The following is a 27,748-nucleotide window of genomic DNA, read 5'->3' as shown; positions in this document are numbered from 1 at the left end:
ATTGTTGTCACAGCACCGCCCGGCGGCTGCTGATCGAAATGGCTCCAACACTGTATATCATCATACCTTTATTTTTTCACCAGTGTCCATGATGTCTGAATAACTTCCAGTAAATACAGCCATATAAATTTTAATCCGAGCACAGTTAAAAATTGTTTGCTTCCTAACACCTGTGCTTACTGGCATGAACTTAAATACCATGGCCTGCCTCAGCTGGTGACATAAGCCACCTAGTAGCATGGCGGGCTAATGTATTTAACACAAATCAAACATATGGCTCCAACAGTTGTGTTTTTGTAACCTCAGAATATCTACATAAAAAGCAGGTCCTTGTCCACGGAGTCCACCATGTTGTTGTACTATAGCCTAGAATGGACAAGTCAAACACTGGCTCTAGACAGAACCATTCACCTTTTTGCTTCAGCCACCATAGTTCTCCTACCCACTTGGCACAAGGTAGAAGTTTCAGTTCTGCAACCTCACCACCAGATGTCACTAAATCCTGCATAATGGACCTTTAAAAATATTGAGAATTGATGCGTATTCATTGGAACATGGAACATCAGTGTAGCATTTTCAGATGTATTGACCACAGACCATTCTCGTCTTGTCCATTAACATTTTTAGGAGTACACAGTCGTGTATTGGCTGAATTGACTTAGGGCATGTGCTTAACATTAACTCCACAAGCCATTCACTGAAAGTTTGTTTTATTTTATTTCATAAAGCAAAATGAGGAGGAAAAATAAAAAAAACAAAACAAAAAAAACCCCCTAATTTACTGGGAAAATATTTGTGTTGCCCTTTCCTGCGAATTATCTGAATTAATTTTGAGGTGGAAAACAAAGAAAAAGTTGATGTTCGATAAGGTAAATATGTATTTCTACTAGAGACTCTGACTGCCTACTTAAATGAGCCTGTCACTGTTATAAACCACCAGAAGAGGGCAGAGAAATCTCAGTTTTTAAATGTATTCCTTGTCGTGGCACACTGAAGTCTCCATGCTGCTGCTTTATTCCCCTCAGATATTCTTCTGCGAGTTATTGATGTTTCATTTGCATCCTATCAAGCTGTAATTGGCAGCTGCACAGTGCCAAACAGAATCCTATTTAAGTGCATTTAATTCTACCATTTGCAATTGTGCAGAAAGTCAAATAAGGCTGCAATTCAGAGTTTGTGCGTGTAAGATTATCTACTTAACTCAAGGGTGCTGAACTAATAGACTTGGGGGTAAGCGTGGTGTTTGTCATGCAAACAGAGTTAACTGTTAATGCACACAAATAACTCCAAAGTGCCGAGCACATGGCTGGATGTTGCCAGCGAGTGGTGGCCTGGTATTGACTGCTGGTGGGGGGAAACATTCTGTGTGCCTGGAGCAAAAAAAACCCAAAACAGCGTGGCTTGGAGTCCTGCTGGTGTTAAGTCATGCTAATTCTGCAACAGTCCCAGCAGGGCTTATTAAAGTCTCCTTGCTTTTGTTAGGCTGGAAGTTTTGTCCTCTATATTTTTTAATCACCCACCAAGTGTGCTCGGTGTGAGTCCAGCTCCCAGTGACATGGAGGTGTTGACTAATATGTTTGCACCTTATTTGGAGCCTGTTTGCTTTTTAGTCAGCTTCAATATAAATCTCTGAAATATATGAAAGAAGAGTGCACTGCGGGGAAAAGGTTAAGTTCTCAACTAAACCGAGCAGTTCAAGTGTTTGTCCTGTGGGGCTTTCACGGGGAAACTCGAGTGCATGATGGGATGAGATCATGTAGGGCTCTCATCTGTGTGAGGATTTCAGAAATGGGGCAGAGCTAGTCCTCAATTAAAGCCACAGCCCTATTGTAGTGCTTTTAAATCCCATGACTGTATGTTCTTGATTAAGTCCAGATTACTCCAGATAATGAGGTCAGGTGTGATGACAGTCATTTTGATTCAGGATAATACTCCATTCCCTCTTTTTTTATTCATTCTCGACCTGACAGCGCAGTTTGTGTCAGATTTACTGCTGTCAGGCGCCTCCTCTTGCTCTGATCCTCACAGTGTTTGACTCCTCTCCTCTCAAAAGACATAAAAAAAAAAAGTTAATTTGCGAGGCAGGGGAAGAAAAGTCAGGCAAACCGCTGAGAGATTTTATATCTTGCTCTTTGCACGCCTGTGCGTAAAAACCCCGAGCCTGGCGATGATCAGATAGCCAGAGAGGAGCCAGACGAGGAAGTTAGGAGGAGGGACCACTGCGGTGGCGTGGTGTGTGTGTGTGTGAGTGTGAGTGTGTGCGCGCGCGGAGAAAAGAGTTTATACTGGGTTCTCCGGACGCCTCCAGCTCTGTGAAATCGGAGGATCTCTCCAGTCCTGCTTTTGTACCCAAAGCAGTAATGCGCGCAAAGGGACGCGAATGCTCCAGTGCTGCGTGTGCGTATCTGCTCCGTTTTTAACACGCTGTCGTTTGAGGAAAGTTAACACACCTTTGCTGTCAATGTCAGCACAGGTAGAGGGAAGAGGATCCCGGAAGAACTCGTAGTGCAGGTTACCAGGTTGTTTGCATAGCCTGTACTTTTATTCCTAAGCGAGCGAGCGCCCGATGGACTTGTTTGCCTTATTTAAAAAGTAGTAGTTCTCTCTTATATTAGTTGCTTTTGAAGTAAATTAACTGCAAGAAGATGAAGGAGCTGAGGAAGAGGAAGTTGTACGTGCTTATGGACGTGCTGTGTGTTGTAGTAGGTAAGTTATGGACACTTGGTACAAAACTACGTCAGCATAATCTGCCTTTTATCAGTGTTGTCAGCAGGGACTCTGACACCATGGAGATCATATCTTTGGGGAGCCTGCAGTTTCTTGCCAGTTGCTCGGTTTGTTTGTTTATTTTGCACTCATGGTCTAGTCATGGCAGCTCTGCATTGTTTGTGTGTTTTTATGTTTAAGTGACACGAAAGCTATTTTATCCCCGTCTCTATCTCTTTAAAAGGCAAATGAAGCCACTGTGTTTCCATGCCTGAGTCCAGGACTATAATAGAACAGCCTGTCATCTGGTTTGTTTATCCAGATCCCAGCCGCAATATTGTCCAGGCTGAAATGTGACATTAAATAGCACTATGGTGGCACACATGAGGAAATATCATTCTCCTTCTCCTCCCAGGCCTGCTGCATGCTCCACACTCCCCACCAAAACTTTGCAGGACTTTACAGAGCCTCAGGAAGCTCAATGTTTGTTTATGGAAATTTGATATGTGTGTGCCCAGCTTATTCCTCATTTTCTTCAATATTTTTGTCTGCCAGGAATCTTCTCAAGAATTCCCCTGCTTCCCACAGACACTGCATTTCTGAAAATGTTACTTCCACATTGTTCTGCACACCATTGTTTTGCATTTGATTTCAGCTTTGCAAAGGGCTAGGCTTAGTTTGTCATTTCCCATAGCTGTAGTAACTAGATCTCATCATTACTGTGCATGTTTTTGTTTCCTCCTCCTCTGGGCAATGAACAAATAATGACATGTTTTGGTTATTGCTTTCGACATTTGTTGTTTTCCGGCAATCTTTAATGAATGGAAATGAATATGTTGGATATGCAGAGGACAGCAGGTGTCTTGTAAATGTAATATCTAACTGGACAACAAAACAAGAGTAAGTAAAAGATTTAATAAATAACTTAATGAACCCATAAATAGATTAATTACTAGTTATTCCAATAACTTAAATGGACAATAAAAAGAAGGATTATTAAAATAATTACACATATTAAAGGTCCAGTGTGTAGGATTTAGTGCCATCTAGTGGTAAGGTTGCAGAAGTGAAACTCCTCCCATGTGCCAAGCGTGTACCAAAACTAAGGTGACCAACCAAACACTCAAATGGTCCTATCTACAGCCAGTGTTTGGTTTGTGTGCTCTGGGCTTAATGTGCACCTCCTCCTGTACTGCCTTAATATGCACATTCAGCACATCCAGTGCATCAAAACATTGTTTTCTAGTTGGAGCCGCACCTCGTTTTCAAACTGTATGGTTTGACTAAAATGAACAATGACAGCAATATAGTCCACGATGAGCAGCGCTAAAATCAACCTGCGTAGTTGTCCCTCCATTGTGACATTAGAAAGTGTCACATTTATCTTGCAAGTGTACTCTTCTTCAACGTTTTGTTCACTTCCTGGATTTTTCCCGCATGGAAATTCTGACCAATCAAGAGCAGCTTTCTTGCACAAGGCATTTTATCTGGTCCGCTTGTAAATGCTGCTGTGAGAACACGAACCAACTCTAGGTCATTATGAAACTTTAAAACAAAATTAGTCCCTGATTCAGACCAAAGCAAGACAACTCTAGGTCTCAAGCACCCTAACTCTACCTCCAATTAGCTTACTCTGACATTCTTACCCAAACCCTAATCAGTCTAACTCCTCCTGCCTAACATAACCAGTCCAACTAATGAAGGCAATCAGTACCAGCCAATCATAGGGAAAGTGGGGCGGGTCTTTCCTTTGCTATCCTACAAAGTGCAAATTCACAGAGAAGACAATCTCCATATGTAGGTATAAACAACTCATTCTAAGGTAATGAAACTAATGAAAACATAGTGATGAATATACTATTGCTGCCCCTTAATTCATCAATATGTCCGATTTAAACCTAAATAAATGCACCTAAATAAATTTCAATATCAGAATGCTTTATAATCACTTAAATGACACCAGTCGTCCTCCATAATAATAATAATGATGAGCTTCTGATAATAACAGTTACATTACAAAAACCAACCAAGGTGAGAAGTCGTCACCAACACCCTCTGAAAAAGCTGTTTTTTTAGCCTCACTGATTTTGTGTGTATGTGGAATGTGCCACAGTGGTGGGACTTTGGTTTTCTGTATTAATGCCACAAGCCCTTGACAGACGTGCGTTGCGTAATGGTCTGGTTTTTGGCGGCATGCTCATCCCCTGTTGTGTCTGCACTGGTGATAGTGGTGGAAGTTGGAGAGAGAACGCAGAAAAGGATGATGCCTCATGCATGTGCGGATCTGCTCTGCTGTGCAGTTTTTACTCCCCCCCTGGCTTTTCGGAGAGCTTAGGGGTATTTTTCCGTCTGTGGGAACATTCACAGACTGCTGAACTTGATAAGCCTCGCCATTTCACTGTCACAAGTCTGGGATTAACGTCTGGCTTGGGTTGGTCGGTCAGGTCTGGATAGCTGCATCCCACCCTTAATGCCTCTCCCTTCCCCTTTGCCACCCACGTCAGCCACCCAAATAATCGTCAAGTCAACCCCAAGCTTATGTGAGGTTGCCCTAGCCATGTAATAACAACATGGCAGAGCTTATAATTATGCTAACCATTAGCCTATATGGAAACAGAGTTTGAGTTGGGTTTGTCTGAATTTTGGGTGTATTTATACTTCTTATTGTTAAAATTTATATGAGAATCTACCAAAGCTAAATGTTATCCTGCCTGATTAACAACTGTTGTGGTCTTCCTTAGCTTTTCTCCAACAAAAAACCATTTCCTTTTTTAACCTCTGTTCTGTTCTTATGCAGCCTACATTTATCTCTCTCCAGTCATCTCTTGTTTTGAAATTCAAAGGCCAAATAAAAGCAGCAGATACAATCAGTGCGATTTCTTTGGCATGCCCTTCTGTCCCTCACACCCTGCCCTGCCCAGGTCAAACTAACAACTCTTGTTGTGGATGACGTTCCTCCCTCTATGCACATACAATATAAAACTATCACTGAACCTCTTAAAGGAGAAATCTGATACAAAATGGCTTCTTTAGAGCCAAGGAGTGGTTTTTATGAATCATTATGCACAGGGTTTGTTGTATAATCTAAAGTTTATAGCTGAGAAACCCGTCTGACGCATCAGGAAGGACGCAGTTGCTTTTGCTTTTCAAATATCTAACCCCATTCTTGAGTTTGTTGTTCATTTAAAGCCCTTGGCCTCCCTCCGTCTTCTCCATTCTTTCTTCAGTGTATCCCTCCCTTCCTCTCTCCTCCTCTGTCTGTGTAAGACTACACTCAGCACAATTAGACGGTGGGTGTTGGCTGCGAGCACAAGAGAGGAAAGGCCGTGGGTTTAACCTCTCCCTGCCCACAGCTTGTAGCTGTAGGTGCAGCAGTACACAGGTGTAGGTTGTTCAGGAGGTGGAAGAGGTGGAGGAGGAGGGGCACGGCTCACATTGCTGCATGACTCGGGTGCCTCCTGAGGGCAACGTGAGTGGCAATGAGCTGTGTGTTATGATGAGTAATGTGCTAGATAGTCCAAGTAAGTAGTGTGTGACTAAATGGCCTCGAGGCAAGGCATTGGTGGAAAACACGCTCGCGCATCATTTTGTTGTAGCTTGTGACAAACCAGTTCTGTTATAAGTCTGTTATGCCTTCAATTACACACACACACACACACACACACACACACACACACACACACACACACACACACACACACTAATGTCATCTGTATGCAGAGAGAGCAGCTCAAGATTAATTTCCCTGTCATGTGATTGTCTTCTTTTATTAGCAAGATATAAGTGTGCCAGAAAGATGACACTGCGTTATCGTATTTCATTGCTGCTCCTGTGGATCTGAGCTCCTACACACACACACACACACACACACACACAGAGGAGTTATCTAATTTTGCATCAGCATCTTGTTATTGACAGATTCATTACCTGTTATATAAGCATTTTCCCCCAAAGCCCCACAATTGTAAAACAATCAAAGAGTTGCTACGTATTCCCTTGCATCATTTTTATCTTATTAGGTTGCAGTTACATTGAAGTGTTCTCATGCTCTGTTCTTTGACCTCGCTGGATGTCTGTTAGAGTTTGTTGGTGAAGCCGTGCTGCAGCGTCTCCAGGGAGCCGGGCCTCTCATGCGGTTGCGTTGGGAAGACTGATCACCCTGAGTTCTCAGTGAAAGGCATTGAGGACGCTTGATGGGAATTGTTTTCCTCAGGAGAGCTCTGTCATGGAAACTAAATGCCCTTTCAACAAACAGGCACATCCCTCAGAGAAATCTGAGCCCAGCTTCTTTTCTTCTTCTTCTTATTGTTGTTTTCTAATTATCTTATTTGCACAAGGATTTCTGGTAAACTCAGTCTTTTATCAGTCATACTCTGAAGTGGATGAGGATCTATTGTGGTGGTTGTTTTTGAAGAGAAATCATTACCAGATTAATTCTGAGACTTCTAAGCTGCATTCCCCAAAAGTCAGCTCGGTGAAGTACACAGATGAGTTCACAAAGTTCAGTGGTGAGCTGGTGGAAAGTTTGGGGATTTCAGGGAGATCAAGGCACTATTGTGACTGTACCTTTTATATAATAGTATTCTTGTTTTTAAGACATGACTAAGGAGAAAATGATCAGCCTCTGCCACTTTTTATCGTTTTAGATTTCATGAGAAATTTTTCTGTATTGCTTTGTATGTAGAAACAGTTGGTGCCTGCTGTTTTAATGTAGTTTCCCAGTGTCTTTTGAAGGCTGACGATTGATGGAGACATACCAGCCAACATGTTAATCCTCCTCACATATGCATGGAGAGGGAAGTTCAAATGAGTGAACATTAGTTTTTGACAGGGACCAGAATTTGGAGAAACACTAATGATGTAACTGGTGTCAGACAATAGCTAATCTTTAGCCCCTTTTACACCGCCTGTTCAAGGTGGGAATATTGCGGCATTATGTCGCCTCACTGTTCTGTATAAAAGGTACCATTTGGGAAAGCCAGCAGCAGAGGCCCAGAATCTGCGTTTGTAGAAAGGGACAGCCGGCAATACTAGACCATAGGACAAGTATGATGTTTGACAATGTGTTCAACGTGTGTGCAAACCACCCTGGGAGATTTAAAAAGCAGCTAGCAGCAGTTAGTGGCTAACTCCAAGAGGAAGAACAGGGGCTGAAAATGTCTGCAAATTAGGAAAACAATGAGGTGAGGGAGCTCCTTACCCCCCGAGCAGAGGTCAGGATCTGCCACCATATAACAGCGACAGGAAATTATTGTTGTTGCCATGTTATGCCATTGATATTGTTAAGAATCAGCTGCCAACACATATGTAATGTGTCACACTAGAGGCGGACACTGTTGTGTTAAACATTAGACCTGTCACACCTCTATTGCCTGTGGGATTCTGGCATGCTATCTAAAAACAGTAGAGCCGCATGATGCTGCCGTTGTTTGGTTCTGTGTAAAAATGCGAAGGTGGTGTAAAAAAAAGACTTTGTAGCAGCCCTAAAGCGCCAGCTCTGAAGTGTTTGCCAGAGGTGGGACCAAGTCATTGTTTTGCAAGCCACAAGTAAGTCGCAGTTTTTTACATTCAAGTCCCAAGTCCTAAACTTTAAGATTCGAGTCTTTCCAATTTACACAAATCATTAACACTTTTTAAAATTTGCATTTATTTGTTAAAACAAGTTTGTTAAAAATTGTATAAGCTGTTTTGCTAACATTAGCTAAACATTAGCTTGCTAGCTATGTTAATATTAGCCTCCACTTACTGTTCTTTGTGTAACCTCAAATATCGAACAAAGTTGTTTCTTGTTTGTCTGTTATTTTCAACCCTGCGTTTTGCAGACAGCAATTTGTTTTTTTTGTTGACTACCACATCATTCTTGCACATGAACAAAATTATCTTTGGTATCATCTTTTCCAAGTGGCGCCCAGTTATATAACTTCAATTCTTCATGCTTCTCTCCTTCAACTTGACTGGTTGCTGTCGGATTGGCAAACAAAGTGGATCCAAGGAATTAAGTTTTGTCCTGCTGGGAATAAATAACATTAATGTTAGTTGATTCACATAGTGAAGGGAAATAAATTGATTCATGGATTCATTGTAAACAACATGCTTTTTAATCTTTGGGCTTCGGGAAAGGTATCAAGTATTTTCAAGCCAAAAGACTCAAGACTCCAAGTGAAGTCACGAGTCATTTAAGTCCAGTCTTTTCTGATTTTGCCAAGATGAGCCTGGAGTCATAAGATTTGTGATGTGAGTCCAATTCATGTGACTCTGGTGTCAGTAATTATATACAGAAGAATCACAATATATTTAGCCATGATAAGCTGACGACACAGCGGAACGTTTAGTGACCTTCCAGAGAAGCTCAGCACCATCCATGATAATTCTACACTTTAACTCCTCCTGCAGACTGTAATGGTTTAGGTCTAAACCTGTGTGGCCCATGTCTTTTTGATCCCCTTCAAACCCAGACTCTTTGATTGCCAGATTTAGCTCCCCTCCCACCACTCCTACAACCTTGCCTGCCACCCTGTCTCCTTCTGCACTGCTTGGACCTAAGCATGCGTAAATGATGGACGGAGCGAAACAGCGGGATTAAAAATAAAGAATGGGCAGCAGTAGCAGCAGGATTTGGTGTGACTGGTGAAGTTGGGCGTTCCTCTTGTGAATTAGAATTCCAGAGGCCAACGCCGGCAGAGGTTGTAGGCTCAGCACATACCTTCCACATTAGTCAGTCCAGCTTGGGGAGAGACAGTCAGAAAGAGGGAGCGTTTAGTTGTTTTGTTACCGTGAGCCATCTTGTAAAGGACTGTAATGTCACTTACGTTGATAGGGCTTTACTGCTATAGGTTTCTTACTGTCAACAACACATGTTTGAATTGGAGGGAGGAAACAAAAGAGAGCAGGGAAGAAAAAATGTGGAAACACTGACTGTAGCTAAGAGAGAAAAAAAGCTTTCCTCTGTCCTCGTCCACAGTGGGAGGGGATGAGAGTTGGAGGCACAGTCAGATGGAGTAAATGACTACAGAGTGACACGGGGGTGAAAAATAAAGAAGGACTGGTGTTAATGTGAGAGGAAACAAGAGCTATCAACAGAAGGAAAGGAAAGATCGGAAAGGGAGGGATGAAATACAGAAATAAGAAACTCACTTAGTGACCTTCGAGCTGGAAAGACGAGAAATGCGAGTGGAAGAAATTAGAAGGAGGAGCGAATGTTCCAGCTGTGACCCTGAAGGAAAGTTTCAGACCAAACAGGGCAGCCCAGGGGCATGAGAACACCCTTCTTACACACACACACACACACACACACACACACACACACACACACGGTCTTTACACGCCTTGAAAATATGCATAATGAAAACCCAGACTGTATGTTTTTCAAATTGAGGAGAGTAATTGTCCGTCCACATGGTTGTGCAGGTGCAGCAGGTTATGTCAGAGAAACCAGGGCAAGTAGGTGTGAGGGACTCTCAAACCACTAGAGCAACTTCCAGATGATTGTGGCAGCTTGAGTCGAGGCGTCGACATTTCTTGAGAGTGAGGACAAAGAAGAGCCAAGATGTATAAAAAAGAAACCCCAACAAGACAGAGAGAGGAAGAGAGAGGACATGACAAGCCTCGATTCTCAGCCCCAGAGTGCGATTGTGGTCCGAATGGTCCTTCATAATTGCACATCTGCCTGCTAAAAAAAGCACCGTCCCATTGAGGCCTCTATATTTATAACAGAAAGAGAAGTGTGTGGGAGGACGCTACGATTGAGAGAATGACAGACAGAAAGACGGAGCTCCAGAGAGAAGAATGAATGACTTTGAATAAGAGAGCCAGGGAAAAAAAGCAGAATGGAGGATGTGAATCAGCAGTGGTGGAAGGAATGAAGGAAAGAGTGTAAATCTCTTCTCACACTGACATCTTTGTTTGCCTGCGGTATCAGTTAATGCTTAAATCTTCCGTGATGCTCGTCTGACTGTTCATGGTCACCGTCAATTACTCGGCTCTCTGTTGCACTAATGCGCATCTCAGCAGGGGGAGACACCGAGGTGCCGCTGCGGATGAATGTTAATTTGCGGCCCGGTAAATAAGAAGCCTTAAACTTCCCAGAATGGAACCAAAGCCTCTAAAATGGCCCTCCCTTAATCTGAGACAGGAAAGCTTGAGCCCCGCATCCTGCGACTTCAAACGGACTCCCATTAGGGGCTCGGGCAGGAGATTTCTGACTGGCAGCTGGAGATTAGCTTCCTGGCTACATTCCAAACTGGCAGCGTTTCCCTGCCTCCATCCGTAGCAGCAGGTGTCTAGAGAGAAGGTTCTCCTGTATCCTGAATATCCACCTTCCTCTTCCTACCCTCTGTGTGTATATGTTCTGTTGTGTTTTCTCAACAGAAAAATCCACCATAGATGTCTGCGTTTAGCCCAAGTCAAGGCTTGGTCTTGAAGTGGAGCTGAAGCTAGGGCAGCTTTGGAGCGGTGTCAATTTGGGTTGTGGGCTTGTCTCGTGGTATCCCAGAGACCTATTTTGTCTACCGGTGGTTCTATTTTTGCCCGTGAGCTGTGTATGTGTGTGTCTGCATTTCAACAGAGTGGCTGGTTTGTTTTTCTCAGATATGAACCACAGAGACACATTCACACACCTCAGGATGCACCGTTCGTTCGGCCCATAAAGGCAGTCCAGACTCTTTACATCATTTTATTTGAGCGCTTTTATTTTCATCCAAACTTAAGCGTAATTTATGACCGGCGAGTTAAAGTCATGTCAGCTGAATTAAAGCCTCATTTATGAACACAGAAATTACATATTCATACTTTTTTTTTTTTTTTTTTACAAGCCAGCAGAGGGTTATTTAAGGCCAGGTGCCCTGACTTCACTCAGTCTGTGAAATGTGTGGCAAACTAGCAAAATCTAAGTTTGTTTAAGAGGATTTAGTCAGCACAAAAAGACCCATATAAGCACATGGTTAAACAGAATAAAGACAAATGATACCCAAGAATGTAAAGTTGTTGATGTACATGCAAAAGCTATTTAGCCTTTTGTGACATTGTCAGGTCGAGAAAGGCAGTATTTAATACATTAGCTGCTGGCGTTTCTCTTTGAAGCTTTTCACTTAATTTCTCTCCCGCTCTGCTGTGATTAATGGCTCCGCTCTGGCAAGTGTTAAAAGCTTCATAAAACAGTTTGAAGTTACCATACCATGTGACCGCAATATAGAAATAATCACGTCCTTCTGCAGTTTTAAAGTGACATTTACCATGCTGTATTGAGTAAACAAACATTCCCCCTGACTTTGTCCAGGCACAATCTTACACAAACCTTTACAACTTGCAGTTATGCAGTTACGATACGAGTTAGAATCCAGCCAAACAAGTCTTTCCTTTAATTTTGTTTGCAGTTGTAGTTTGTTTTTAAGGTTGTGCTCACTGCAATCCACACTGCACAAAAAGTTTGTTTTGACTGACGTAACATGTGGAGAGGAAACAGATTCAGTGTCACAATGTCCCCCCAAAAACCCCAAAGAAGGAAAATGTTTGTTTTCCTGCACCCTGATAATATTATGTTTTCAAAGAATGTTTTAAGATATTTGACGTGCTGGGTAAATTTCGAACTGGATATATGAGGAGTCTGGTTTAGTCTTAAGATAATATTTTTGAGATACTTCAGTATCAGAGTGGCCACTGGAAGAAAGTTTCCAAGCATTCTCTGTTTTTATAGAATATATCAAGAACTTGGAGCACCAGTCACAACAATAACTCCTGTAATGACACTCTATCCGCTATAACTTTCTTGACTTTCTGCTCTGATGCTCTGTTGCCAGCTGGAAGCAGGATGCAGGATACAGATGCAGAAACTGCCACCCAAAAGCCACATCAGTAAATCCATATCGGGGTGCTCCCCCGAGGCGCCTGAGACAGGATGTTGGTTAAATACAAGAGAACATATATTGTGCTGTGGTTGTCACAAACAGGATTTTGGTTGTGCTAAGAGGAAAATATGTGGAATAAGACTTGATACACCCGGTTTACCACGTCCTGACATGGCTGGTAGATGTGATAATAACAGGGAGCCAGTTGGCGTCTGGTAGTTGGTGGCCAGTGGGAAGTTACAGTGCAGGGACAGGTGTCCTCCAGCTGCTGCTGCTCACAGAGAGATGAGGGTGCAGACAAGGGAGGGAGGTGGCATAGAAGCATTGGACAGCGCTTGCTGGTTACAAGTGGAAGTGCCAAAAACTGCAGTTTTTCCCATGGCCACTTGGGACTGGCTCCAAAAGCTGCACAGTGAGCGCTTCCTTGCTTCACACAGCTCTCCAGTACAGGCTCTGAGTGAGATGGCAGTAGAGAAGAGAGGAAGAGAGGCTTTGCCCAGTCAGGCCTTCCTGCCCTCTGCTTAGAAGTGGTGAACTTACAGCAACTTAATACGATATAGTCTCTGGCTTTTGTTTGATATCTAGTGTCAATAAAAAGTGTTGTTGCACATTTCTGATCTATTGTTAGCACAGCTAGCATGCATTAGCTTGGAGGGCTAACTTGGCCTGTTTATTATATTACGTGAAACTCGCTGTCACCCTGAACGTCCCACTGAACAGAGACCGGTACCGCCCTAGAAATATGTAAACATGTTTACAGCCTGGTACAAAAACCGGTTCTGGTCATATAGCTAATTTCCCCATCATGACAACTCTACAGGGCTCACCCATTTCAATTTTTGTAAAGCTTAAAGTTATGCACAATTAAGGGTGTGGCCACTTTGAGTGACAGGCTGTCTGCGAGGCGTCACCACAGTCTGTGAGTCAGATCCACAGCTCCACCCTCTCATCCAAACATGGTCACTTGAAGCTTCCAAAAGGGAGCCCACAAACCAATGGGTGACATCACAGTAGCTCCATAATATGTATAATCTATTATGATCTATTGCTGGTTAAAGCTATAGTTCAGTCAGGAACACTCTAGCCAAAGAAAACGTTATTTCCATTTGCAGTATTATATTTGGCTGTATGGCTCTGTTCTGGGGCCTCTCTGCCTTTCCTCGGGCCTATGCAGAAAGCCTCTAGGTGGAAAGCCTAAGGCGGCGAGGGCAAACCTCTCTGCCCTTCCTCGTACAAACAAGGAAAGCCTGAGGCAGAGAGAGCAAACCCTCCTTCCCTTTCATGTGCCTACGTGGAAGCCTAAGGCAGCGAGAGCACACCTCTCCGCCCTTCTGTGTGCCTACATGGAAAGCCTAAGGCGGAGAGAGTAAACCTCCCTGCCCTTCCATGCGCCTACATGGAAAGCCTAAAGCAGGGAGAGCAGCAGCAAAGACCCCTCAAGAACAGAACAGAGCCAGCCGCAATGACAAACAGAAATGACACTGATAAGTCAGACACAACATGAAAAGGAGGAGCTGGGGTGGAGGCGGGTTGCAAAGCAGCTTGCAGAGCAAGCAGCAAAGTAGGCTGGCCAGAGCAGTTTAAATAGGGCACCCTGAATGAGATACGCCCACTGGTTGCATAGAAAGGAAGCATGTGATGTGAAGACTGATACCCCTCGTGTGTCTGTACTCACGAAATATGCAGCTACGGCCAGCAACCAGTTAGCTTAGCTTAGCATGAAGACTTGGTACAGGGGGAAACAGGTAGCCTGGCTTTGATAGAAGGTAACAAAAGGCAGATTTTATTTTGCATTTCACCCATAATAAACCTGCCAATAAAGTGTCAGTTTGATGCGGTAAACACTGAAGCCCATTTTAACTGATAAGACGAGTATTTTTTACTCAGACGTGTCTTGTTGACATATTTAAATTGGGAGTTGAGAATCCTCCCTTAAGCTTTTTGTGTGTGAATACCTTGTGGAAATCACTTAGTATTTCTATTTGTGTTTTTTCTTCCCTGTTTGTCTAGTCTAAACCCAGCTCCACTAAGATCGTGTTACCAGGAGTCCATGTGTGATAATGTGTTTATCCTATAGAGCACTATTGTTCATTCCCTCAGCACAAAGCTTCTTCTTTGCTGCTGCCTCTCCCTGCTGAGCCACTAAGACTCTTTGTCTCTATAGTGTCTGTGAGGAGCATGTGTGCAGTTTGCATGTCACCAAACAAAGTCCTTGCTCATCTCATGTCACCCTATATATGCGATGTGAGACACACTGTGTCATTGTACAGGTGTCACTGTGTACTGTTGTTTACTGTGAGTTACGGTATTTATCAGGGGAATTCTCTGCATCATTAGTTTATTAGTGGTTTATTACACACAGTTTTCTTCATAATGGTGTGCTTGTGTTTTTCCTTCCCTCAGAATGAGAGCAATCTCTGCCTATGAGCTCATGTTTTAGTGTCACATTAACATGTTTTACATCCTTCTTCACATCCTTTTGAACCTCTTTGTTGAAGGTTTAAGAAAACCATGCCGTTAGTTTTGTTTTTTCTCAGTAATGGTACATTTACAGTAGGCTTTCATTCCATGCTCGTTTCAGGGTGGAGTTAAACCCGGTGTTACGGAGCGTTCACCTCAGCTGAATCCTGATCCACCATCCATTTGTATATTTTCCTTCAGTCTCAGTCTTCAGTATGTGGACTCTTGGTCTCTCATCAGTCAGTCTCGCTGGAAGTCCTCCTGGAATTATGTCAGCTGCAGACATTTTTTTGAAAGAATGGGAGGGGTGCACTGCTCATTTACACAGAAATGTAATACTATTGGTGAGAGCACTTTTCAAGTGTGTGCAGTGTTTTTTCACGGCTGTTTTTCTTGCGTTTAGTATGTGGCCGTGTGGCATTTCCACAGTGGCCCCAAGACAAGAAGTCTGTCTGGCTGTTATGGACAGTGGTAGTGGATATCAAGGTGGAGAGCACATTCCTCAGTAGGGCTGCAACTCGTGATTCTTTTCATCTATCAATTGATTTCTTACGCTTTACATGAAATATCAACGATAATGACAAATATCTTTCACAAGCTACCAGAGTCAATGTTTTAAAATTAATTTTTTTTTTTTTTTTTAAATTAAACTTTGATTAAAATGATAAATTAGCCATTTCTATCCATTAAGTGAGGTCTTTCTCACACATACTGTTTCTACTAAAGTCTGCTCCGCCCAAAATCTTTTCAGTATGAAAATGTAGTCGATGAGTTGATTAAACGTTGCTACCCTCACTATTAGGCACCAGAAACACTAGTCAGTTAAACTTATTAGTAAATGTTTATTCATTCATTCATTTCCTGTAACAGCTTATCCTGTTAGGGGTCGCAGGGGGGGCTTGAGCCTATCCCAGCTGACATTGGGTGAGAGGCAGGGTACACCCTGGACAGGTCGCCAGACTATCACGGGGCTGACACATAGAGACAGTCAACCATTCACACTCACATTCACACCTACGGACAATTTAGAGTCACCAATTAACCTGCATGTCTTTGGACTGTGGGAGGAAGCTGGAGTACCTGGAAAAAATTCACACTGACACGGGGAGAACATGGAAACTCCACACAGAAGGGCTCCCCCACCCTGGGTTCAAATCAGGAACCCTCTTCACACTGGGCTCACTTCTATAGTGAATAAAATACTTAAAATAAATGATTCCCCATTTTTCTGGGGACCCCCTGGAGCTCCCTCAAGGACCTCTGGGAGTCCCCAGACCCCTGGTTGAGAACCACTGGACTAAACCTCAGGGAAAATAGCTGTTAGGAACATCCTTAGTAGTAGTTGGAAGTTGTGATTAGTTACGATGGATTCCAGTGTCACTGCTGAGGAAAAACTGTATCATAACATCCAGGAGAACCTCTCATACTGCTTGCAACAAAATCCACATCTCTCAGATGCTCGTGTAGGAGAAGTTTGACTTTTAAAGAGAGTGAACAAAAGAGCATCTTTACTATGTCTTCATTATCATGTGTATACAAATTAAACTTTGTAAAGAACATATGTCTTTAACTAGTTACAGGCATGCTTGTACGTCTACAAAATGCAGTGAATGGAGTGTGTGTACGTGCGTAAGCGAGGAAGAGTGTGAGGGAGTATTTCTGGGATGGATGCTCCGAATATCTCAAGGACATCATTCGTGCACTCAAGAGCCTTGAGCAGCTATATTTGGTCTTATTTTTGCACACAGCCACATCATTCAAACGAGCTGCAGCCGTGTGTGTTGTGTCTGCAGCAATTTGTGTACACTCTTGTTAAGTGTGTGTACACTCCTGTGTCTAATGGGTACGTGCATGATGCGTGATTTTTACATATGCCCACATGCCTGTGTGTATAAATACTATTTTGCACTGTTTATTTTTGTAATTCCTTGCAGCGCATGTCTACCCTGACATTTAACTACTGAATGTTTTTTTCTCCTTGTGGGTTGTTTTCGTCATTTTGATTTTAGACCTTGAGGTCGAGAGAGAGACAGAACACAATTTAGCTATCCTTAAAGAAACATTTTCACTTCCAGGCTCTCAGGAGTGATGTCATGTCTGAAAATCTGCCCAAAACGGGGCAAATATGTTATTCCAAAACATTTTTTTTTTCCTCAAATATGATGTACGTTGACTTGTTGGATCGACCTTGTTGCTGGTCTGTATGCCCAGATATGATTTTGGCAGTGACCAGTGCATTCATCTCATTTCACTAAAAGCACAGTTTCTCCAAATATAGTGAATATTCCAACTCATCTAATCAGACTGTTATTTCTTCTGCTTTGTTTTGGCTATAGCGGCACTGCCCTTCATCATTATGACCATCGTATCCAAGCCATATATAAGAGGGGTTTACTGTGACGACGAGAGCATCATGTACCCCGTGAAACCAGACACCATCACCCACGGCATGCTGGCGGCTGTCACCATTACCTGCACCGTCATCATTGTGAGTTTTACTCCGTCAATCTCCCCTCTCTTCTCGCAGGGAGCTTTATTACGTCTCACCTCAGTGAAGCCGAAATCATGGAAAGTTTACACTTCACTCATTAAACAACATTCTGTGCCGTTTGCTCCATTACTAACGGTAGGAACTGGGCACAGTGTTGATGTATGAGGAGGAAAAGTAATTTCATTCTAATGATGCGAAAAATGGGGGAGGGGAAATTGGAACAAAGTCTCACAGAAACTCTTTCCTACCTTAGATCTCCTCTGGAGAGGCGTATCTGGTCTACAGCAAGAGGATTTACTCTAACTCTGACTTCAACCAGTATGTGGCTGCACTCTACAAGGTGGTGGGCACCTTCTTGTTTGGAGCGTGTGTTAGCCAGTCGCTCACCGACCTTGCTAAGTTCACGATCGGCCGCCCGAGACCGAACTTCATGGCCGTGTGTGGCCCGAGGGCCTGCACGGGATACATGCAGATGATCAACTGCACTGGCAAGCCTCAGGACGTCACAGAGGCCAGGTAGGAGGAGGAGATCTTAGTATTTCACATGATAATGATGCCAATTAGATTGTACAGTTTAAACATCCTGTGTTATGAGTTTTGATTCTTTCTGTCTCTTCTCCAGATTGTCCTTCTACTCTGGTCACTCCTCTTTTGGAATGTACTGCATGCTCTTCCTAGCGGTAAGTACAGGATGTGAGGCTCAGTTCGTGACTAAAAGTCCTTAAACACAGTGTAAATACACATCCCTATGTACAGTAAACATGGAGTTATCTCCATGTGATCTGTATGCAGATATCTCAGTGTGAGTCAGGCATAACAGTCCACAGATGGACTCATCTAAGAAGAAGTTTATGTGTTTGGATCCGCACTCGAGGGCTAATTGTTGAGAAGGAGAAAAGACTCATAGAGGCGGTTTGTGCCTGTTGACATAAAAGGACAAGGCAAGAGTTCAGAGGAAGAATGTGGACACTGAGAGAAGTGATCTGGAGGCTTCTGCTGCCTTTCCCAGCAATGATGAAGGCAAAATCATGTGCTGTGTTCTGTCTTCCAGGCCTATCCAGTTCATTACCCTCATCTCTTTGTGTTAAAAGCCAGGCACCAGTGTCAGACAGGGAGAGGCCAAGCAAAGCAACAGTTCAAAGAAAAGACTGAATATCTCAAGCTAGCGTCCAGTTCTGTCAGTGGCTCTCTGTTTGCCAGGGAAATGCTGCAAGCTAATCGAGCTGAGCTGTGATATCCAGCCTGCGTCCTACAGCGTTCAGTGTGACTGTGTGACAGGGGGGGACTGTAGTGTGATGCCAATTTTTGCACCTTCAACAGCAGCCCAGCAGAAACCCAGAGAAGTCTGTACTGTTGCCAGGTTCATAATTTTTTGGCATCTGCTGTTTTCCAGTAAAAAAGGGGTTTCAGTGCATAGTGGACATAAATTAGATTCGTACTCAACACCTTTTTATAGTTAAATCCAATTTGAAGCATACCAGCCACCGTTTTTACATTAGAGACACAAACTCCCAATAAATGGACTTTTTTGTTTTGGGAGTTTTGAGTGAGGTGCCATCTACCCTGAAACCTTACAGTATAATGGGCTATCTATTTAAGCAAACACAGTGATGTTACTGCTTCATTAAATTACATTTCTATAACATTTTGTCAGTGCAAATACGGTTGATGTTGATGCAGACACCATTTGCATTATCCAAACTTTTTTATGGTGTGATTCAGTGTAATATCAAGTTGACACTATACCATCCTCTGCTCTTCTTCCACTTCCTCCAGCTTTACGTGCAGGCCAGACTGGTGGCTAAGTGGGCCAGACTTCTCCGGCCCACCATCCAGTTCTTCCTGGTGGCCTTTGCGGTGTATGTGGGTTACACCCGAGTCTCTGATTACAAGCACCACTGGAGCGACGTGCTGACGGGGCTGCTGCAGGGAGCGCTTGTTGCTGTGCTCAACGTGAGTCTCCACGACAACAACTTCTGTCAAGGGCAAACATTGCAAAATTTAAAGGCCCCCTCCAGACACATTTAAAAAGATGTAAAAATATTCTGCTATGATTAATATTTAGCTTTACATGGTTTTCCCATATAAAAAGTAAAAGAAAACTCCCTAAAGGAGCTGGAAGCAGATCTACTCTTTCTTTCTCATTGAGATATTGGCCTCGTGCCCTGCCCACCACCCCTCAGATTGCGGTAGGTTTTGCTTTCCGCTTTCTCCAGTGTTGGAACAACACTTAAACTAAGTGTGGAAATAGGTTTGGCCATGTGAGACTAGCGCTAAGTTGACGAGGGAAAGAGCAGTGTGCATAAAGATGGTGAGATGGGAGATTCAGCCCTACATGTCTGAGCTTCAGTCAGACCCAGACTCAGATTAGGAGTCTGTTGTGCACCAAAACCAATGACTAGCAGATGTATCACAGTGGTAAGTGTAGTTGGCATCTTTCATTTGTTGTTAGTTAGCTTGTTAGCTTGTAATTGGCAGTGGCTGACACAGCATTAGTGGTTGTGAAACATACACTGCTATCTTTAAAGACAGTGATACTCAACCTGCGGCCCGTGCCACCCATTTTCTGATTCACACTGGAAATGGTTTTTTTTTTTTTATATATATATCTAGATAAGGTGCTAGCATGCGTAAAAGAGTCTAAACAGAGCTTGTTTATTGGGGAAAAAAAGTGCTACGGAAGGGTCCCCCAGACACCTGGCAGAGGTCCAGTCTAAATCCCCAATGTCCTAAAATCCTAGAAACGCCCCTACGTACACCTGTGCAATAAAACTTTATTGCTGGTGTTGTCTTGAAGTTGCCCCATTGATATGTGTTTCCTGTATTCCTGTAGGCAGCGTTTGGCTTGCTTTGGTATTAGTGACATACCTAATCTGGCTTGGCCGGCATACATTTGAATCTCAGAATCTCTTCCCTAACAGGCCTTTAGGGAAGTGCACCAGGCTTTGAAGCCAATGTTTGTAGTGGCCAAACAAGGAATTACAACTACAGAGCCCATCACGTGATGTCATGAGGCCCCAGATGACTTTTTACCATAGACTTACATTAATCATTCGTTGACCAGAAAGTCGGCAAGATTTCATTGGTCTCTTAATTGCAGGAAAAAACAAACAAACAAATGTGAAACTCTGTCAGCAGCTGCACCTTGTCAAAATAATTCAAAACCTATACAACTGGACCATGTGGGAATTTAATTTGAAAGGACAGACACAGGAAGTGTCCACGCTCAGCAGTCAGACAGGAGTCACGTTAATTTCCAGGGCTGGTACCTGCGGTTATTCCACAGGCTAGTTAATAACATGTCGGGCAGGAAATCCAAAGTGTGGGATCATTTTGAGAAGGTGAAGGACGAACCCAAGGTGATATGTAAACTCATCTTCATTGGTCGACTACAAACATGACGTATCATCTGAAACATGGAAGTAGCTACATGCCCATTAGCCCACAGCGTCATTAACAGGCGGCTCGCTCAGTGTGTGACGTGCACTTGTAGATAAAATATAGGCCTATATTAATGAAGGTTCATTAGTACGGTTTTGTATTTCTCTGTAATGTAGCACAGTGTTAACAATGTTAGTGATACTATTCTTTCTCACACCTTCAACTCAAACCATTGTGTTGTGCTGTGTAAATTCTTAGTCGGGGGCAGCTCTAGGGAATACCTTATTTTTTATAGCCTCACAGCCCTCTTAGAAAAGCTTGTTTACTGTCAGCATTTGATCAGCTTGGTCCAATAACCTTTTTGAAAGTCTAGAGAGTCTTTGAAAGTCCTGGTGATTTTATGTGGCTGTTAAACGTTTTTGGCTTCATGCGCCACTGAGCAACTTTCATTGAAATTAATGGGGTCCTGTCTCCAGCGCTGTATATAGTTCTCTTTTTACATCCATGACAACTCCCCGTTCAGCAGCGGACTGTGAAAACACCTCTCAGGTGGTAAACTTAGCACAGATACAAGTCAGTATACTGAAGGTCAGACATTTTAGGGGACAGATGCACATTTTTGAGTGGAGGGAGACTTTAAAATTTCTTACATGATATTTCCATGATTTCAGAAAACTTTTGATATAGTCTCTCGTCATAATGCTAAGCTCCTCATGCAGGGAATTAAAGCCATTTTGTTTTGGCAGAAAGTTTAAGATTTTATACTAAAAATAGTATGATGTCATCTGCTCAAAGCTAAAAAAAAACATCAACATTGATCTCTAGAAATCAAGCTCACATTTTTTGACATTTGATTTTCAATGAAGTAGCTCCAGCCTCAGACCTGATGACATCTAAACTCTGAGTCTTACTGCTGTGGTTTCTGGCTTCAGGAAAGGCAAACATGGGTGGGTCCAGATCATAAAAATGACATTTGATGGAAATCTCTCTGTTAGTGATACTCCCATCAAAGCTAAACAGCCCCTGAAGAATCCATATTTCAGCCTGGCAGTAAAAATCCATATAGACAGGAAGTATGAAGGGAGTGAAGTGTGACTTGATAGAAACCCACACACTCACACTGGCAGGTTCTCAGGCAATAAGTTCATTCTGCTCACTTCATCCAGCTGGGCGTCTTTATTGTTTGGCCACTTCCCTGTTTTGAGTGAGCCACTGTCAGCACCGCCTCGTGGAAATTCTGGAGTGGTAGAGCGTGTGTTTGTGCAAGTGTGTGTGTCCGTGTATGATTAATTGGGAAGTGGGCCCGCGCATTTGGCCTTCACAGTGTTGTGCGCAATTAGAGACCCTCCTGGGCATACTGTTTTATGGCCTTCAGGGGTTGTGCTTTCTCTCTGTGTGTGTTCCTCTCACATGTGTGTATGTGTGTGAGTGTGTCACCGAACAGCTGTGCACAGACCTGTCCAGACACATGTAATCACAGTTTCCAGCCCAGCCCTTACCTCCTCTGAATCCCCTACATGCTTATACTCCAATATCTGTGGGAAAGACATTCCCTAAAGCTAACATCCTCTCCTCTCCTTTCTCCTCCTCTCCTCTGCAGGTGCGCTTTGTCTCAGACTTCTTTAAGAAGCGTCATCCACGTTGCACAAGGCCAGACACAGCTGATAGCGAAGAGCCAGAGAGGAAACCCAGCCTGCAGATTGCAGACACCGAGCACAGCAACCATTACAACTATCACCACAATCCCGGCCCTGTGTGATCGGGGCTGACGCTAGGGAACAGAGGCTGCAGCCTGCAGACCCCAAACCTGTGTGATAGGGTCAAACTCTGGGGCTTTAACCTTGATTGTGCAGTCAGCAGTGTTTAGCTCAGGGAATAACCCGGGTCTCCTGCGGTCCTGACTCTGTAGGCTGATCACTGCAGACTCTTGATGCTATGTGAGAAGTCCCATGAGTGTGAGATGTTTTATTTTAGAGTGTCTATATGAATTCTGCAACCAGCCCTTTTGTATGTCTGTTTGAAGGGAGTAAAGCTAGGGAGTGGGTCTGTAGCGCGCAGCCTCCGAGCCCCCAGCTCCCTCCCTCTGTGTCAACCACTCACACCCCACCTCCCCAACCACTGGACTGACTGAGGGGGCTGCATCCCAACGCTAGGTGCTTGAGCCCCCTCTGAAAGACACCATGATGACCTCCTTTTCTCCTGTAAGAGAGAGAGGGGCTTATTGTTTTTAAGACATCATTGTTGATGTTAAAGTGTATGTGCTTAAAGCTGCATTAAGTGAACGACTCCAAACCCACAGCAACAAAGCTACGATATACTTTTGCCTTATTAGGTGCTTGTGGCTAACATGTTAGCGCACAGCAGAAACAGAGGATCCCAATGAGGGTCCTTTCCTGCCAACTGACAAATGTAGGTCTGATGTTTACTCACCTTTATGCCACCACCTGCTGAGAATGTTGTCTTTGGCTTAGACACTTTTTTTCTTGTCACTTGTTCAGTAGGTTTACCATTTCACAGTGAGGTGTTTCTCAGTCCGTGTTTACAGGAAGCAGCTGCCCAAAGTTTTATATGATGGGTCAGTAAGAGCGATTGGGTTTCGCCTTTATGGACTGATGAACTTAAACAGCCTAAAAAACTACAGAGATGTTGAATAGGAGGTTCTAGGTGTTGATTCTCAGCGGGATTCATAGTAGTAGCAACTGTTTTACACGCCAGGAGTGCTTTGATTTTATCTTGGTATCACATATATCGCTTAATGTAGCTTTAACATTTTTTATGTTTTTATCTTCTGTTTGTGGAGAACCAAATTTGTTGGCAGTTATAAAAGAACGTAAGAACAAAAGGAAGGAAGACAAGAATGTATATAACTGTAGGTAAAGGCACAGTGTGTTGATTAGCTTTATTTTAGTGCACCTTAAACTGGCTACACACTAGAAAAGAGTTGGAAATTGTATCATATTATTGGAGTGGCAACCAGTTCGCAGTAGATGAGCTACTTATCTCCATATATCATGTCATCTTGTTGGCAAAAAGGCTCACAAAAAATGTCAGCTGCAGGCCCCGAAGCTGCTTCGAGAGGAGATGTATATCGACTTAAACATCATCATGGTTCAGAGGTAATCCTCTCATCTGAAATTAGCTGATGATACATTTCTGCTAGCTCTCCTAAGTGCCGCTCAAACAGGTCTGGGTATCTACTCTGACAAACAATATAATGTTTTTAAAAGTGACTATACAGGCTTGCCGTGCTCGGTGACTTACACGACACTGATCAACTCTGATTCACTAGTGCGAGTGGATTTCGACTCCTAGCAATTATTCCTCGTGTCATGTTGTGTCACTGCCCAAATAAGTGTGTCCAATGAGTGTCTGACTTACTGCATCATCTTGCCACTGCCAGTTAGTGTGAATCAGAATTAAAGGTCCAGTGTGCAGGATTTAGGGGGATATATTGGCAGAAATGGAATATGATATAATACGTATGTTTTCCTTAGTGTGTCATCATCTGAAAATAAGAAACGCGGTGTTAGTGTTATCTTAGAGTGAGCTGTTTATATCTACACTGGGAGCATGTCCATGGAGTCTGACATATTTCTGCAGCAGCCCAGAACAAACAAACTAAACACTGGCTCTAGATAGGGCCATTTGCATTTCTGCCTGAGCCACCATAGTTCGCAGCACCTCTGCAAGTGAAACTGCTTTATTCAGTCTGTTTCTTTTGGAGAGGAAAAGACCTCTGCGGATAATTTGGCTCTGGTTAAAAACTTCCCGAACAATGAACACCCAAGGAAAGTTTCAGTTTCTTGCAGTCTGCAATCCTCACACCGCTAGATGCCACTAAATCTTACACACTGCTCCTTTAAGGGTAGGATATATCCTCCTGAGACCCATTTTGGGTTTTTCTTGACCTTATACTTCATTCTACTTAACTTAGACCTGTTGTCCTTGTTCGTAGATACATTTATGTGCCATCTAGTGGCAGTAAGAGCACATTACACTAATCCAAAAATAAAAATAAGATGGTAGCCATCTCTGCCAAGTCGGTCTGCAGCTGAATCCTGGCACAAAAGTGGACAAGGTCCAAAACCTGATCAGATTTAATGGTTGAAACAAAATTGGCCAATTTTAGTGACAGTAACAAGCTAAGACATTGTTGATCAGTAAGTACTCGTTTGGAGACATTGGGACTTAATTATCATCTCGTTTCAGGACGTTGGGACATAGTTATCGCTGACAGTGTTCAGTTTTTTATACTTATCGGCTCCTTCTGATCCCAAATGTCAAGGAGACATTGGGTCTCAGGAGGATATACGGAGTCTTAAACTTTGAGGGCAGATTTATGTCCAGACTGGATCAGATTCACCTTCAACAGAGATGATGCTTTTCAAAAAATGTATAAATTTAATTGTGGAGTTTGTGAGTGATTTATGTTTCCCCTGTGTGAAATGGACTGCAGAGGTCGAAACCATTGATGCAGATAGCTTTAATTTCTGTTGGACTTTATGCGTCATACCACTACTATCTTGCCAATCAGATATTGAGAAATTTGGCCTCGAGCTTGTTTTCTTTTATTTCTAATTTTATTATGTTTTTTTTAAACCTCTCAAATACTTGTAATCAAAGAAGGATGAGACAACCATTTTGAAAATGGTGTTTAATTTATTTGAAATACAAGAAGTTCTTTATTTACTCTTACAAGGTTGGAAGTGCCAGCGCTGTTAAGGTTTTTGTGCAATCACCCCTGCTTGCCACTATGAGCCACAAATACTGTATATACTAATGCTAGGAGACATGTTTCATGTTGCGTGAAGGATGTATATATATGTGCTTGTATGTTTTTATTTCACATGGAGGTGCGTTTTTAATTTCACCTGTACAGTGTGCTTTGGCCCGTGCCTTCTCAGACTGGTGGCTGTTGGAGTTGCCACACAAACGGATCCAATTCCAGGTCCAAACATAAGCCAGATGCCTTGGCAGGGCTTTTAAAGGGCTGCTGTAATGATAAAGGGTTACATACCCAACTGTGTTTTTGAAGCTAGTAACACTGCCCCGTTCCCACTTCAAAGATTCATCTGTGTTCCTTTCCCCCTTCCTGTGTTGATAGATGAGGTTAATTTGTGAATAAGGTCTCCTGTACAGTTCTCGTACAGCATGCAGACCCCTGGAGGACTGACAACACATCAGACAGACCACAAACCTGATAGGGGGGGAAGGAGGCAGGAAGACAGAGAGAATCTCACCTGGTAGTGATTGTGAGGCCCTGGAGCTGAGCGGAGACGAAAGGGAGGCGGGGTACTTCAGGGGGTGGGGTGTGGGGTGTCCCATGGTGAACCTTGGTCCCGAGGGACTGCTACACATTTAAAATACAGATTTACAACAAGAAACAGCTGGAAGTGGTTGCGGTAAAGTGGTGTGCGAGCCCTCTCCCCTGCTCGCCTACATCTAAATCATCTGTGTATTACTGCAGTCCAACTAATAGCCCAAATGAGGATGAGGATGTAGGAACGTCACGTCGTTTGATGCCCCTCCAGCTTCATGGAAAACCAGAAGTTCTCAGCTGGTTATGTGGCTCCATGTTTTATTATGCCTTATTAAATTAGTGCCTTAAAGTAGGCGCTGGTCGGCCAATCTCCTGTTTATATGTCCACTTGTAGGTATGATTCATGTTTAGTTTTTGCATATAGATTTTATCTATAGGCTCTAAACCAGAGAATTTTAAATAAAGACATTATCCACATTCAGTTATATTGTTTGGTTTGAATTTATACCTATAACGTTGCTTATGTTTTGATAGAATTGCACTTTGTAAGTTGCTGATACAGAAATTTGAAACATGTATTTCATGTCTGCCGTGCTTGGAGGATGGATGGTGATGACCTTTTCCCCTTTTGAAGGAATGAGACATGATAAACTTCATCATTGCAGCATCAAGATTTCCAAATGTTCTTGGCAAGTTCACGGTTATCTTGATTACCAGCAGTTTTTCATTGGAATGATATAAAATCAAAATTCTTCATATCACAAGCCAGAACATCAACACATCTGAAATGGATGTTGCAACAAGACATGAAGGGCACCGCTGCTTTCATTTAGTGCTCGCTATCTGACAATAATCTATCTCATAGTAAATCCATCAGGATGATGTATTGCATCTGCTTTCCAAACCTGATAACAGGGCAGTTCGGCCAAAATTCAGGGAAAAAGGTTCCTCTAGTGCTATTTTGCCATGCAGAAAGTTTTGGTTTTATCAGCCCGGGTTATGTGATCACTTTATCTACTCCTGTACAATGAAGGTAAAAGAAAAGTAGTGTGTGTTCAAATACCCTTACTACCATACAATATATAGTGTGCCAGAAAAAGGTTTAGTATGTCCCAGTACATAGTATGTCAAGTATGTCACCAGGACGTTCTACTACATCTGGTCCAATTTTGCAGTATGTAAGCCACCATGCTTTTCTGGCTCTTCTGACCCACAATCCTCTGCGCAGTGGTTAAATACATCACATTGACTGACCCACAAACAGATGACAGCTGATTGACAGTTGTCGGAAGTCGTAATGACGGATGAAAGCGCATTCAAGCCACTGATGACCAGTTGAATAGTAATAATAAGAATGTTGACTGTTTATGTGAACAAAATAATCATAAACATCACAAACAGAATCTACAATGTGTGCAGTTATAACTTTAAAGTTAAACTACACACATTGCAAAGCAACAACAGCAGAGCTCTCCAGGTCGATCTCCATCTCTGGCGAACTTGGTAAGTGCTGTTTTTTTTTTATACATACTACATGCAACAATACCAAAAAAAAACGCAAAACAAAACTTGCCGAAGTTGCTGACTTCGCAAGGTGCTCTGGGAAAT

At 42.9% G+C, this 27,748-nt stretch overlaps 1 protein-coding gene across 1 annotated transcript; it reads left to right on the top strand.

Moving 5' to 3' along the window:
- The first annotated feature begins 2,196 nt into the window (after positions 1–2,196).
- Positions 2,197–26,621, top strand: plpp2b (phospholipid phosphatase 2b). Its single transcript, XM_050054717.1, has 6 exons — positions 2,197–2,706; positions 17,345–17,496; positions 17,753–18,015; positions 18,122–18,179; positions 19,276–19,452; positions 22,481–26,621. The coding sequence occupies exons 1-6, from the start codon at positions 2,646–2,648 to the stop codon at positions 22,637–22,639; spliced, it is 870 nt and encodes a 289-aa protein (XP_049910674.1). The 5' UTR covers positions 2,197–2,645; the 3' UTR covers positions 22,640–26,621.
- The last annotated feature ends 1,127 nt before the right edge of the window (positions 26,622–27,748 follow it).

This window comes from Epinephelus moara, chromosome 10, assembly GCF_006386435.1.
Source record: "Epinephelus moara isolate mb chromosome 10, YSFRI_EMoa_1.0, whole genome shotgun sequence".
Taxonomy (NCBI): Eukaryota; Metazoa; Chordata; class Actinopteri; order Perciformes; family Serranidae; genus Epinephelus; species Epinephelus moara.
This window is presented reverse-complemented; position numbering and strand designations above follow the sequence as displayed.

Excerpts from the sequence above, each read along its gene's own strand:
- plpp2b (XM_050054717.1), top strand. The coding sequence starts at position 2,646 with ATGAAGGAGCTGAGGAAGAGGAAGTTGTACGTGCTTATGGACGTGCTG. Across the intron at positions 18,180-19,275 it reads ACTGCATGCTCTTCCTAGCG|CTTTACGTGCAGGCCAGACT; the intron begins GTAAGTACAGGA and ends CACTTCCTCCAG. Across the intron at positions 19,453-22,480 it reads CGCTTGTTGCTGTGCTCAAC|GTGCGCTTTGTCTCAGACTT; the intron begins GTGAGTCTCCAC and ends TCTCCTCTGCAG.